Here is a 15,933-nt window from a genome sequence, read left to right on the forward strand (position 1 = left end):
GTCTGAAAAAAACAAAGTAGAAGCCTACAGGAAGCCTTGGTTCTATGTCAGAATATTTGAGTACTGAATTCCATGGGCATTAGATGTGTTCACTAATGTCCTTTCATTTTGTGGAAATTATCACTTTTTTATTGTCCTTTTAGCCAATTTATTTATACTTTTATGTCATTTTTAATGTTTTCAGTAAATAAATCTCTATTAATAAAATGCTACAGGTTATTTTACCACAGATGTCAAAAATCGATGATCTTTTAAAGCAAGGAACAGAGAGGTGGCAAAATAAATCAGCCATATGAAATAGCCATATGAAGTGTTAAGATGTAATATAAAAGGGCACTTCATGTTTAAAAAGATGAATGGGGAAACACTTTCCCATTACAATTATTAACTTTCTTAACCAAAAATATAAGTCTGTAGGATATCTTTTAAGAAACATCTGAAACTTCGTAATCTTAAAATCACAGCACATCAAATGTATGTTTTTATTCTATGTCCCCTGGAAAACTGTAGGAGCCAGTGGCAGAGAAATGATCTTTCAAAATCCATAGGATCTTTGTTAAAAGCAATGCATGGCTTGTGTAATCAGGGTACTAGGAAGGAAAGAACTTTCACATTTTTACACCTAAAATTCTCAGGTGTTCCTCATGTTTAAATCTAATGCTACTAACATTTGTTAGGCATTGCTGAAATTTTAAACAAGCAGCTAAAATCCAGACAATGATTATCTTTTATTATCTGGAGATATTTAAGAAGAATGTTTCATCACAGCTAAATCATTGGCATTGGACAACAAATACTTTCCTGTATTAAAATGTTGCCGTTTAAGTAAAGTCTTTAAAAACCAGCTATTAAGCTATAATTAGCATTCAGAAAAGTGGGTGGTACCTTTATAAATCAAGATAATAAACAAACTTTTTGTTCTCATTAAACTTTACCTTCAGGAGTACCTGCCTGGCTAAAACATACCTTACATCTTGATCTATCATGAAAAATAGACGAAGAATACGTTACCACCTTTACTTTTTTACAAGAAGGCAGGAGACTCAAGTGTTTCCCAAGAACAGAGATGGGTCCCAAATATAAATTTCAAGATTTGATTTTTAAACTATTGTGTTTCACATGTGTCCTCAGAATACAGCTAATTTTTCAAAATTAACACAAATTCCAGTCCCTCAAACTCATTTGGGGTCTCGTTTCTCACGCCTTTTAACCACTGGCACTCTTAACTAGTCTGTCTCAACTATTAAATGCTTTGGTGAGAGTTGCACCGCCCTGCTTCTTCAACTTTTGCCCATTTCCACTGTGTCTGGGAACAAACAAGAGTTTGTGAATAGCTCTTCCCCAAAATCTTACGTTAACCCACTTGTCACTTGGCACTTGTTTTGGTAAATAAATGGTATTGATTTCTATCCTGGATTAAGCTCCTCAAAAACAAGAGACATCATCTTGCTCATGCTTGGATCTTCTTCTACTAAATGCTGAGTGATGGAGAAAGGGAAAAAGCAAATCCAAGTTTCTATAATATCATTGTATGTTCACTGTTCAACAAATGTTGATGGTTCTTGATCTTTAATTTTATTTTTATTTCTTTCAGAGAATATGTATAAAGGAAAATTCATAAAATATCTGCCTTCATATGATCAAGAATGCTTATTTAGAGTTTTTGACCTAATGCTTTTATATTCTCAAAATATTATTCAAGTAAAGGACTTATGCATTAAAAACAGGAGGTATCCTCATTTTTTTGTTTTTTGTTTGTTTTTTGTTGTTTGTTTTTTTAACTTTCCATTAAAAAATAGTGGAGCCCATTTTTCTTAGGGCAAAATTCTTAAAACTAGAGCTGGGAGAAGTAATTTTTTTTGTTGGGAAGCAGAGATTCAGCTTGGAAATTAAGGTTTGTAATGAAAAGAACCTCAACAAAGTATCAGAGCTAATATTATCCCCAAAAATTCCTAAGAATGAAAATTAGCAACAGTTTGTGTCTGCCATGCTAACCCATGAATTACCAATCAGATTCAAGAGTTTATGCTTTGTAAAAAGATTTTCATTAAACAAAACTTATTTTTTACTTATTAAGCCACATAGCCTCAAGAGGAATAGATACATACTGTCACAAGTTCTGATATCATTTGTCCTTTATCCTTTGGTCTCTACATATTTCAAAGTAAGAAGTTTAGTTTTCCTGAGGTTTTTTTCTGTTCTTTGATTGAAGTGCTATTAAGTGAGCACTTGCTATGTGCCAGACTTTGGGATAAGTCTTTGGATGAACAAAGGTAAAAGACATCGACCTTCACAGAAATTATTAAAAACTGTTTAGGAGAGTTGCATGAAAATAAATACCGATATAACTCAGAAGATCAATTTTATTATAGAGGTACAGAAAATTGGGTAAGAACATAGATGACTAGGTGTCTGACTAAGGGGGTCTGAGAAATCTTCTGAGAAAATCTGCTTAAAATGTAAAGAATGTAAGGGTGGAGATTTGTTAAAACTATTACTGTGTAGGAGGGAAAGGAAGGCAGAGGAAGCAACACATAGACAGGATAAAGACTTCATCCATCTTATGACAACACTTCCCAGTTAACCACATGTACACTCCAGGAACCCACCACTCTATTCAATATTTTGGTAGCACAGCACTGGGATGAGTAATTGTGTTTTTTCTTAAACTAATCAGTTCTTTAGAAGGCATTTGAATCCAATTTTCTTCTTCCCCCCACCTTCTTGGTACAGATCCATGACGAAATCTTGCAGATGATACTAAAATATTAAAAAATATGTTTCAGATCCCTGGGGGCTTTAAAATGAGTTGCATCATCATTTCAGTTAATAATAATTGCAAATAAAATTCTCAGGTTTGGCATTATAAAAATTGATTTTCACTATAAACCTCTATGAAAATGTCATATCCCTTAAAAATTGCAACTAGAACAAAGAATAATACAAAGCACTTACATAGCACTTTTGTTTGGGGACATCACTTATGTTCATTGCTCTTCCATTAGTGGAAAGGAAAGCCTTCAAAGTGTGAATTGTCTTCTACAAGGCCAAGGGATTCACTGTGGTATGGGGGCCTGAAAATTCCCCTTAGTGGTTTCCCCCCTCTTCTGTCTATTTGCAAGTAGGCAAGCTGTGTGCATTTACTTTTTCCTCAATTGTAACTGCAGAACAAACAAAAATATCTAAGTACTGTGACAAATTTGAAAGAAAGATGCTTGTGCAAGAGGTAAATTCCTTTATTTCATTGCCTATTATGCAGGTGAGATCAAGTTTGGCTAATGAAACACATGCTGTGTCTGTTCATAGGAGGTCACATTTGTTGTTAATGATGATAAATTTTATTACTGCTGTGTACTGCTGCCCATTATGTGCTACTAAATTGGCATAAGCTAAGGGACAAAGAATTCCCATGAAAAAAGGAGAAGGGTGACGGTGACATTCCTGCTTACTGTTCGTGTGTGTGTGTGTGTGTGTGTGTGTGTGTGTGTGTGTGTGTCCAAATTCAATTCTGCTCTCTGAAAAGCTTCACATGAAGTAATCCTTATGAATGATAAAAAAAAAGATAAACTTAATGAGGCCTTGGTTCACACAGTGCTTCTGCTGTTTAAATATCATTCTGAAGTTTTTCAAAGTTCTGTGGTACCCAAACATGAACAGCTCTTACAGAGGAACCACACCAAAGGTGTATCATATTTTATAGACCATTAGTGTAGTTGTTGTGAAACCACTATGCATCAGAATCACCTGGGAGATTTATTAACTCTGCATCCTACCGCCAGAGTTTCCAATTCTATACGTGTGGGGAGAGCCTAAGAATTGCATTTTTAAGAAGTTCCCAGGGGACCACATTGTGAGAGCCTCCATGTTACCTTATAAATTTCATGCTTCCTTTGCAGATGCATGGTGATTTTTTGGTGACATTTAATTGTCAACAGTGCCTTCACTAATCAACCAAAGCAAAGCTTTTAGAAAATTTTAGCACTATTTTTCCAAAGAGAAAAATTATGTAATATACATTTTTAAAACCTTAAATGCACCTCAACAATACACTATGGCAGAGTACTTATTCAAAGTAAAAGTTGATTCTTAAATATAAATGTCAAAAATACCTATTTTATTAAGGAAAAAAGCAAAAATATAAGGCTGGTGAATTATTATAGCACTATGTTTATTTATTAAAAAGAAAAATTAATCTTTAATGCTTCTTTATAACAGTTGTATTTATAGCCCTTAGAAATAAAACTGTTCTAATCATTTAAAATTTAAATATGCAGCCATAAATGTAAATTCTAAGTGACTATAAATTTGTCATTAACAAAGTTTCTAACTTGTGATTGTCTTCATGCATAAGACACACTGTGATTATCCTTAAGCATATGAGGAAGCTGTGCTTGAGTAATTAAAAAATGTAGACAATTTAGAAGAGACAGAGAAATGTTGTCACAGTCAGAATATCCTTATCCATAATTGTAAATCTTGTCGTTTAACTTCCTCATATTCAGTATTTATGAAAATAGCCCATTCTCCTAATGCTGTAAAAACCTCTGTACTTTGCCAAGTAGAACTTTTGAGTTCACTGAAGTCCTCAGAACCAGTAGCTGTAAAACTATCAACATTTACTCTGTCTGTAATGTATGTCTGAGTCTGCTCTGAGATCACACTTTTAAAAGATTTCTTTCTTTTACATCCTACAGTTATTAAGATTAGTAACAAGGAAAATCTCTAAGGCATGGCACAATTGTGTTATAATCTTTTCACTTAGAATTTTAAAACATAGTGAATGTGAGGGATGCTTGCATTTGTTTATTATGATGACATAAAAAAGGGTAAAATTTTACTTATATACTTGCATATTTATAAATTTTTATGGCTACGGTTTTCATATGCAATTATGAGATACTCTTGAAAACTTAATAGCAATGTATGCTCAAATATCATGTAAAAATTGTGATATTTATTTATTAGGTAATAGGTATGGAATTAAAAGCCAATGACACAAGAGTGGTATAATTCCTACTCAGTCTCAACAAATCAATTCACCAGAGTCTCACCTCAAAATGCCAATTTGCTAAAGACAGAAGTGACTTCCTAACCTATAGGTTTAATCAAAATTGTTTATATTGAGATTTTCATACTATCTTACCCGCCTGCTTTTTAAGTTTGATTTTACTTTTTTTATTGACACATAGTGTTTGCACAAATGTATGAGATTCGGTACGATAACTTTACCCACTTATTTCATCTTCTATTTCCTATACCACAGTTTGATGAGTCTGTGGAGTAGAAGCAGTAAAGGAAGGAAAAGTCTTTATTAGCTTCGTCAGTATTGCTACATAAAGTCAGTTAAAATTATCATGAAAAAGTTTACCAGCTCAAGATGTTCTCTGAAGATGATGAAAATCCTAAAGCATTTATTATGGTTCATACAAACTTGCAACTACACAAGCAGGGCTATGTAGGAAAAAGCTGGATCTTTTAGACCTGCAGTTGTATATTATGTGCAATTGGAAACCTGGAAGAATATGCAGTAATAGAACAAGACAGGCAAGTCTGGAAACAGGGAAAAAGAAGGAAGGAGAATGGTATAGAAGCTCTAGGTGGGAAAGCAAAGAGATACTTTGCAGTCTATTGCGGAGTTTTTGTAGTAAAATGCAGGCATATGATTCCTCTCTCAGGAATCATCAGCCCCAAATAATTCATTCACAGCTTTTGACTTCAAAAAATTAAAAATAAAGGATTTCCACTTTCTGTTGACACACATGGTTGCTAGACATACATTAAAATTTGGAATAATTTTTAAAACTCTTCACATTAAGAGGAAAAGTTCTAAATTTAAAAATTTGCTAAGAAAAAAAGGCAAGTCAAACATTTGGCTTGAAGGTTTAATTTACTTTTAGGGTAGCACAGAGGATTAAAGACAGTAAAAACAAAACAAAACGTGTTGCCCAAGGTAGGACATTATTCCAGAACTCAAGTTTGTACTAATGCCAAGATTAGATCTGTATTTGACATGTCCAAACTTTCCATTACAGATCTTACAGTGTAAGAGAATAATTTTTCTTTCAGTGGTACTAACCTGACAGTAAGATTTTTAATCATTTCAAGAAAATCTTTACTCCTTACCAAGTCTGGAATGAGAGACAGTTTTATGAGTGTATTGCTCTCAGCATTCCATGCAAAAGTGACCTGAGACAGGTTGGTACCTTTATTTGGTGCTCTTTTTTTTGCTTTGTTTTTTCTTGCCAGTTCTGAGTGTAGAAACATCCTTGCAGAAGTACATCAGAAAAGTTGTGTTTGAGACTGGATAAGTTGGAGAAAGGCCAGAGTGACAAAACAAATGTCAAACAACTCAAACAATGTTGACCACTTAATCCCACTATGACTCTTTCCCATCTCTGCTTCTCCAGCACCATCACTATCATGACCACAAATAGCTTTGGCTGGCAACAATTGCTGAATTTAACCCACTGTGGTCTCATCACTTTTTAACATTCACATGAAACATACACACACATGTACGTGCGCTTACACACATGCATAAATATTCCTATTTTTTCTCCTACAGAATTTTGGGTATTACAGCTAATTTTAGTCACACAGTTTATTTTGGTCCATTTCAATCCTCTTGCATTCTGTTTAGCAAGAGTTACACTACCTAGAGATAACAGCAGCATTTACTACAGTGAATGAGGAGAAAAATCTCTAGAGTTTATTATATTGAGCTATAGAATAAAGGCCCCTAGAGGCTTTAGAATTTCTAAAGTGGAACAAGATGAAAATTTTAAAATATCTGGATATTTTCAGAGCCCTGATGTGAATTATCATTATCTTTAAACCAATCAAATTCCAGGAAGGGGCTTTATTTTAAATTGTCAAATAATAACCTCGATAATGAGGGGGGAATTACCACTAAGCAACCATGATCAAGACTAAGATTCCAAAAATTCAGTCTTTTAATTTCCAGTATACAGCAGCTTTCCAAAAGCCTCTCATCTTAGGATTTTTCTTTAGGTAGTTATTGCATTTTGCTCATAGGCTAATGCATTACCTAAATATAGATAGCCATTTTTAGTTTAAATTCCAAAAGCCATAAATGTTTCATAATTGAGCATATAATTTGAAGTAAGAGAGCTTTTCCACTCATGCCTTTTTACTGTTGCAAATTGGAAACTACTCAAGTAATTACTCCCTTAATAGTTCTGTGTTTGCAACTATATATACTTTATGAACATCACAAGCATCTTTTGCTCCCCAGAGTAATATGGGGGTGTGCACAAAATAACTTAACTTGTACAATTAACCAAATCACCCAGAGCTTTGATTCAAGATTCTTTCATTAAGCCATTAATATAATACATTGCTAAGTGGTGGGTTGTCCAATTTTTATGATGCCTTTCATTTAAATTCAATGGCTGCAGTTAGAATAAAAACCAGCATCTGCAAGATCAGCAAGATGATGCAAAACCCTCATACTAGAAACATTTTTTGCTCCACAGTTTGTCTGAGAGCAGTGAATGCCAGAGTATTAATAAGGAAAGTGATTTAAAGTAACAGAAAGCAGCATTCATTTGTGCTTACCCAATAAAGAAAATGGCAAACAAAAATGCTTGATTTCTGTGACCTCAAACACTTAAACAGAAAGCCAATGTGTTTTATTGTTTTCTAGACAAAGTTAGATAGATAGTTCATAGTTTTATCCCACTTGAGACAACAATACATACTTTCAACTAGAGTTTATGTATCACTATATGGAATGTTATGTATTTACTTTTTTGGCATTGTCCTAGTGACAGTGTATTTATATAAGTGATGTATGTGAGAATCTTACATGCAGAGAACAATTTAAATTCAAACACTCAACATTTTATTTCTAAACTTGGACACAGTACAAAAATATAAAGCTGAAATAGATTCTACTTTGGCCATTAAAGACGGTATAAATTATCTGAATCTAGGATCTACATGATTTAAGTTAACTCTCTGTGTTTATATATGATGAGAATCTAATTGGGTATCTTTGGATATATCTTGGCTACCTCATTGCTTTTAAAAATAACTGCTGATAAATGAAGTAAAATGTACAGTTTATGGTCTATTTATCATTTAAAGACTCTGACAAAGGGTAGGAAAGTTCATAATAAAGAGATATTACTGAAAACTATATCCATTTTGTAATTACAGTCTGTGCAATATTGTCAAAGGCCAGGGACATAAACCAAAAAATGATGTAAATTATAAAAATTCATCTTAGTTTAAAGTATGCACTTGTATGTGAATGAGAGTTGGCAATAACTAAAGATGACCAACCAGGTAATCACTTTACCAATTTCCTTCATAAAAGTGTTTCAGAGGAACCCATCACTTTGATTCAATATAAAAAATCTCTATTCCACACATCCACAGTTCAGATAGATGACAGACAATATGGAACAAATTTTCAATTGGGCACATGGCCATTTGTACACCTTTGGGTAATTCAGAGAATACCAAATTAAAACAAAAAATGAAGTGTTGAGCTTACTTTACTTTTAACCATGCACTATCAGAAATCCTCAGATTTAGAACAATCATTGGTACCAACAAGTATCTCCAAACATTTCCCTAGTTTGAGTTATATGATAGTAGACATAAGAACATGTCTTTACACTCTCAATAGTCTTTTATACTCTCACTAAAGTCACTGTAGTATAACCACCAGTTCAATGCTAACAATGATGGACATATTTTTCTCTGGAAAGACAAGAGATAAAAAAATCTATATTGACTATAATATAGTGTCAAATTTGTCAATTTAATGCTACCTGTTTTAAGTAGTTTCCAAATTCCTCACCAGTTCCATTAAGAAAACTGGTATGAACTAGACACTTCTAGGAACTCACTAAAGTGTATATCTGAAATGTATCACTGATAGCTTTTCAGTCAAAAAAAATCTGAAGTCATCAGGATAGAAGAGTTGTTCAAGGAAACTAAGCTCTCCAGTCCACTTACACATGCAAGCAGAATGACACACTGAGATCCAACCTTCAATCCAAAATCTAGCCAACTAGATATCTCCACCATCGCTGCCCTGCCATACCAACACCCAACTATGAGTCAGATGACCGCAAGTACAGGTGCAAAAGCAGAGGGAGGAGGCAAAAACCTGGTCCTACCTTGATTGTTTTTGCGGGCTGACACTTGATGTGATGGGACACGCTGGCAGTTTGGTTCATGTTTCAGGACCCTGGACAGTGCACGATCCCAGGCGGAGTTCCACAATGTACTAGAGACCAGGTCTCCTCTATTGGACTTCGGCAGGGCTGCTGCTGTTGCTGCTGCTACTGATGCTTCTGTTTCTGCTGCTTCCTCACTCCGGAGGCTGAAACGCTGTCAGACGGGAGGAATCTGTTATCTTACTTAGCCTTAATAAAGCGTTTACTTGGTTCACCGTTCGCAACGCTCTGGGCAATAAGGAATAGAAAGTCAAAGACTGTTTAAATTCACTCGCACTGTATCTTTTCAGTACTGAGATGTGACAGCTCCACAGTTCAGCCAATGATCTTGGCTCATTCTCTTTTCAAAGGAACAAATACCAGAAAACATACAGAGATCAATTGCAGTCCTACAGTTTAAAGGGGCACTCACAACAATCCTGATTCTGCTCGGATTATACTTTTATATCATTTTTTGCAGTGAATCCATCTCTCTCTCTTTCTCTCTCTCTTTCTCTCTCTCTCTCTCTTTCTCTCATCTCTTTCTAAATTTTTGTAAATCATTCTCATCCACATAATAAATGTATTGCATCCTGGAAATAAATTTGCTTACAGTAAAAATATCAGTAAATGCTGGAAAACAACCTGTTGCTGATTTTTTAAAATTTTAAGATTTTATATTTGCATTGTGAAAGACTGACAGTATTAAATATCGGTGGATATTTAAGAAATTCTGAAGTAATACACAGATAAGAATTTGACCCTTCCCTAAGCTGTGAGAAACTTGAAGGTTTATACAAAAGAGTTTTCAAACACAGTAGTTACTGTAGTCATTGAATATGGGAATATGGCAGAAAAGCAAGAACACAGTTTCTTATTCTTCTGTAATTTTATTAACTATTTCTCTCATTAAGGCCACAGAGTTGATACCTTGTTGCAAAATAGTAAATGGTTCATGCCAGTCTACTTTCCCAAATGTCATCTTCAGAAAAAAATAAATCATAAATATTTATGAATAAAGTTTCCTCGTGAATCCCCATGGTCACATCAGCACTACCATCTATGATAAGCATAACTTCACTGGCAATAGGACACCCAGAAGGCTTGAGTAAATGGAGAACACAATTTTCCAGTCATTATTACAAGTTATTTAATGTGGTCTAGACCAAGTGAGTGAGTGAGTGAGTGTGTGTGTGTGTGTGTGTGTGTGTGTGTGTGTGTGTGATATATTTTTGAACACCAATACTTTTCACTCATCAGAAATATACCTTGCTGGTGAGATGCCAAATTTACAATATTGAACTGGAGGAAGCTTTATGATTGGGCCAAGAATGTCACAGATGCAGTTTATTATGAGAAGAAATAAATTAACAAGGTTGGTGAAACAACAGACTTTAATATTTTTTACCATATATTCTAAAGCACAAAAAGAAATTTAAACATTCTGGAAATGTATTATCTGGATGCTTGAGAATGTCTGAGCCAGAAAAGTTAACAACAGGAGGATTAGGTTAAGGACACAAAACAAATAAGAGCCAGAAAAATGCACTGGGCACACAGAAAAATGCACAGGGAGCACAACCAGGACAAACACATTTATTGACTCAGACTTTTTAAAATCACAATGTGGTTAGCATGTGTAGCCTCCAGTACATTTTACTGGACTCTTACACTTTAAATAATCAACAAATCAATAAAAAATTTCTGCTAGAAATCTATAAATGTTTTGGGTTCTTCAACAATAAAAGCAACATATCAAATTTATAAGATGCATCAAAACAGTATTTAGAGGAAATGTATATATTTCAGTGCATATATCTGAAATACAGAGGAACATGAAGTGAATTTTAAAAATACAAACTATATGACTCATTGAATAAGCCCATGAGTAGTATTCCAACATAGAGTTAGCAGCAGTGTAATAATCTCTGAAGAAGTGAGTATTCTGTTCTGGTAGGATTGGTTCAGCTAAAAAAAAAAAAAAAGAAAGAAAAGAAAAAGAAAAAAAAAAGAAAGAAAGGGGGCTGGGGATTTAGCTCAGCGGCATAAGCGCCTGCCTTGCAAACAGGCAGTTGTGAGTTCGATTCCCGGTACCGATAAAAAAGAAAAAGACAAAAAAAAAAAAAAAAAGGATTGGTTCAGCTTTTCTCTCTTACAGGGTACTTGATCGCACATATCTGAAGAGTGCCCAGACCCAGTTAACTAGCTATTACAGATAGAACGTGGACAGTAAGCTGCGGCACAATTCCTCATCCATATCAGGGAACTATGAAGTATGGAAACAACCATCATTTTCACAGGGAATTTCAAACGGACACAGTGAAAACCAACATTTATAAATCTGCCAGAAAAAAAGGGTAAGACTTTATTCTCGACTGAATTGTGATCAACTGACCCTGAACCCATTTTCCATGATTCTTCAAAATTCTATTGCATCCCATCTGGGGAGCTTCAGGATGCACAAAACACAATCACCCTACTGTGTACAGGTAGATGAGCAGAACCCATTTGAGTCCCTTTCCATATTAAATTTTAAAAGCACAATAGAGATAATTCACATAGCCAAAAGGATGCCTAACGTTCATTCTAATTTCCCATTCCACATTTCAACTTCTATTATTACATCAAACTCTAGGTCCCAAAGAGGAAGCAATTCTTCAGAGAAAAATATATTACCCAAGACTTATTTAGGATTTCATTTTCCTTTTTCATTAAATTAATAGTTCACCAAACAAGGAAATGAAAATCATAGTAATTTTTAAATGCTTCCATTTAAAATATATTTATATTTTTATAGTTTTATAAAATCTGCTATATCTTAATATGTTCATTTGAAGTATGCATCCAGAAGAAAATACAGATTTAAAAAGTAGACAAATTCTAGGAAATTACAAATATTGTTTACCAAGGACAAGTTATATGAATTTTTTTTGTCTTTTTCCTTTTTTATTGGTACCGGGGATGGACCCCACGACTGCCTGCTTGCAAGGCAGGCGCTTATGCCACTGAGCTAAATCCCCAGCCCCAATTTTTTTTTTCTATTTGAGCTGTGTTGAGTTCAGTAAGTGTGGCACGAATGCACCTGGAAAATTGCATAGAGTTTTTCACGAGGTAGTCTGATTTTAAACGTTTCGATCCACCCAGGAGATACCATATGGTGAGTCACAGTGAGCTATAAAATATAGATGACTTAACTCACAGAACCATCACGTTTAATAAGTAGGCATCATCAAATAAAATATCTGTTAATTCCATAATTTGTTAAAAATCAGAAGTCCTTTGTACACATTGCATAAAAGACAAGGAAGATGGTTACTAACTTTTTTGAAAAAACATTGACATTCCTTGAACAGTTGTTTGGAAAATAGAGTTAAAATCAGTGTAACTGAAATATTGCATTTTTTTTAGAATGTTACACTATCAGAGAGACTCTCTTGCTAATTTCCTTTTCTTTGTTTCTGGCCCTAAATTCTCTGACAGTAACCAACTGGTCACTATGATGACTAGTCACAAGCTTAGGTAAGCCCGGAAATCTACTCCTCAGCAGCAATGCTATGTGAACGGTAACTGGCTGTTTTCCTGCATTTGGAGTTGCTGTGGTTTAGAGTTAAAATGTCCCCTAAAATGCTCATGTGTTCACAGGTAGGTGTCTTATGTATGTTTCTCTCATTGTTGAGACAAAATACCCAATATCCAAAATTAAAGGAGGAAAGGTTTAATAAGCTCACAGATTGTAGAGGTCTCAGTCAGCTGGCTCCAAGACAGAGTGGCACATGGCAGAGGGATAACTGTTCACAGCTGTGAAAGACAGTAAAAGCAGCAAGAAAGGGAGAGAGCAAGACAAGCCTCTCTTTCTTTCCTTTATATTATATGCAGGATACCTGTCCTAGGGCCTGTGCAGCACTCACAACCTTAATTCCAGCATGGGACTATGAATCAATTATGAACTGTAAATTCACCTGCCTCTGAAATGCCCACACCTCATTCCTGCATGAGAGTTTGTGGGGATGTCCAGACACAGACCATCACAGCAGATCTTTTGGAAGGTGATTAGATCATGAGGGTCCTATACTCATCAGTGGATTCATTTGCTGAAAGTCAGCAGTGCTGTTAGGAGGTGAAGTGCAATTAAAGCTAAGCTGCTGGGGGTGTGACCTGGAAGGATGTAACTCACTCCTTGACTTCTCCCTTTGCCCTCTGCTTCCTGGCTGCCATGATGTGAGTGGCTTTCTTCTAACTGACCCTTACACGATGCCCATTATACCTTGAAGTGAATTTAAGGTAGCCAACTACAGTTGAATCTTCTAAAAACAAAGAGCCAAAAAAAATCTCTCTTTCCTTAAGTTGCAGGTGTTGTGTATTGCATCTCAATAATGAGAAACTGACAGAGACTGGAGTTCACTACTTACATCCAAATCCCTGCATGACTCAAGAGGGAGCACTACCCCAGTTTAACACTGACTCTGTGTGTCCTGGTCATCTGCTAGCCTGTCCATTGAATCATTCACATTTCTTTCTAGAAATGGAATATGATTTCAAACTGTTAGATTCTTAGATTTGGGCTTTAAGATCCTCACCTAATTCCTGTATGCTGTCTCTTCTCTATAAACAGTCCCCTGCCTCTGAAATCTGTTCCCTAAGTGCACCCAAGTCGATGTAATTGGTCTGATTCTGGCTTTAATTGTCTTTAATAATTGATCTTTTCTGGAAACTGCTTTTATAAATCAAGATAGAAAAAAGTTATGCTCCAAAAATAAACAATCAAAAAATGTCCATGAGGATTTCTTCTCATTATGCTGCCTGTCACACAGCCCAGAACTGGGAGGATTCTTCCAATCATAAGGTACCCAGGCTCACAGAGGCTACCCTTGATATATATAAGCTTCTACAATCAACTTAGAAGAGAAACAAAATAAAGGTTTCTGCTCACCAATGGCACATACACTTCTGCTTCTATGACACTGGCCAAAACCATTCTCATGGCCACACTCAAGTCTAAGTAATAAAGAAGTAACTTGCACCATACACTCAGAGAGGCAAAGTTTCAGAATAGCACTGAAGAAACTAAATGATGACCACAACTCTTTCACTGCTCTTTTTCAATACATGTATTGCTGCCATCCAAGATTCACAAATGTTTGCACAAGTTTATTTCAATGATATTGCAGATAAAAATAGAACCTTCTTATCTTATGTGTTCTCATCAACAGAGTTTTCATACCATATTTTTCTGGGATTTTCAGAGACCTATAGTAATCTTTGTATAGAAGAAAATACTAGAGTTGAACACAAGCTAAATATGTTGGCTTCTTTTTTTTCTCCTTCTAGGGACTTTGGTACTTAACAGGTCAGTCAGATCTTACTATATCAAAAATACATAATCACTGTGCTATATACTGCTAAGCACTGCAACTCAACAAACATAAACATCAGTGTAATATCTTTCTATTCTTTCATGGGGACTCATTTTGAGTCTGCCTGAAAGTGTCCAGAGACAGGATTATGAAATCACTTTTATCTTGTATTGTCAATATATAATTATTTGTTGCCTAAAAATGACCTCTCTAGAATTACATCACCTAATATTTCAGTCAAGCAATATCTTGAAGGAATCATGAAGGTGATGAGAGAAAGCCATGAATTAATATTGTATATGCTTCTCAATTTATCTTTGTTTGAATAATAAAATGGTCTACCATTCTCCCTCTATCATGAGATATTACTTTAATAATCTGCATAGAATGTAATGACAAGGATTAGAATTGTCAAAGAAGTGAGATTACTGTCTCCTATTCTGTGCCATTCTGGCTCTCAAGATAGCTCCCCATTCTCAAATCCAGTAAGAATTGACTGATACTCACTACTCCTTTTTGCATCTTTCTTTGCAGTTATCTTAACCTTTCTATTTCTAAATCCTTGTTTCATAGCTTTATGATCATCATGAGTCTTTAAGGTGGGCATTTGGCTGTTCCCTGACTGTAACTTACTCCTAGCTTGAAGATAAGCTGCTTCCAACTACACAGGTTTTAAATGCTGAGTGACACCAATGTACCTTGGGGTAATTACTTTCTCAGATTCAGATAACTGACATTCATGATAGGTTCTCCCCTCATGCTCAATCAGAACCACATGCAAATGTCTGAGAAATGATCTCATACAAAATGGAGCTCCATACCAACAGAAAGTCCCAACTTTTCTATACTAATGTATTCAGATATATTTTCTTTTTTAATTGTGCCATTTATGTTTTATAGAATAATTCACTTTGCAAAATGTCCAGGTGAAAATATGTTCCAAATGCTGAGACATAGAACACCAAGAAAAATGTCCATGATTCCCTAGTAAGAGATTTTGGGAGCTCCATTCACCCTCTGTTCTCTAATTGTAAATAATTTATCAAACAATTCCCCCAAAGTGCTTTAGAAATGTCCAGTTCTATGTACAGATGTTTCCATGAACATAAGAAATAAGCACTGGAAGAAACTCTTCATGTAAGCATAACAATCTGTTATGAAATCCCTGACAAATGCCTTCAATAAATTCTTTCTGTGGCCAATGTCATAAATCACTGTGAAGACAGTAGGCACACATAAAATCCATTGCACTATAGTTCCCTAGACACCCAGGAACAGACTACTTCATCTACTTCAGCTATTACTGACAGTGGTCCCCTAAGTCACCCTACACTTCAAAAGTTCCAGGATTTGACTATTAGGAACTTTTACTATAGCTCCCTGGTCAC

The 15,933-nt window shown here is 35.0% G+C and overlaps 1 protein-coding gene across 1 annotated transcript in view; it reads right to left on the bottom strand.

Annotated features, from left to right (window-relative positions):
* Window positions 1-9,523, bottom strand: part of Dpp10 (dipeptidyl peptidase like 10) — a 1,298,333-nt gene extending 1,288,810 nt beyond the window's left edge. The window contains exon 1 of the mRNA XM_063258966.1: window positions 9,153-9,523. Coding sequence (XP_063115036.1) covers window positions 9,153-9,212 — 60 coding nt within the window. The 5' untranslated portion in view covers window positions 9,213-9,523. The remainder of the gene's footprint in view (window positions 1-9,152) is intronic.
* Window positions 9,524-15,933: the final 6,410 nt, after the last annotated feature.

This window comes from Cavia porcellus, unplaced genomic scaffold (assembly GCF_034190915.1).
Source record: "Cavia porcellus strain 051 isolate PalLab524CR breed Dunkin Hartley unplaced genomic scaffold, mCavPor4.1 scaffold_12, whole genome shotgun sequence".
Classification (NCBI taxonomy): Eukaryota; Metazoa; Chordata; class Mammalia; order Rodentia; family Caviidae; genus Cavia; species Cavia porcellus.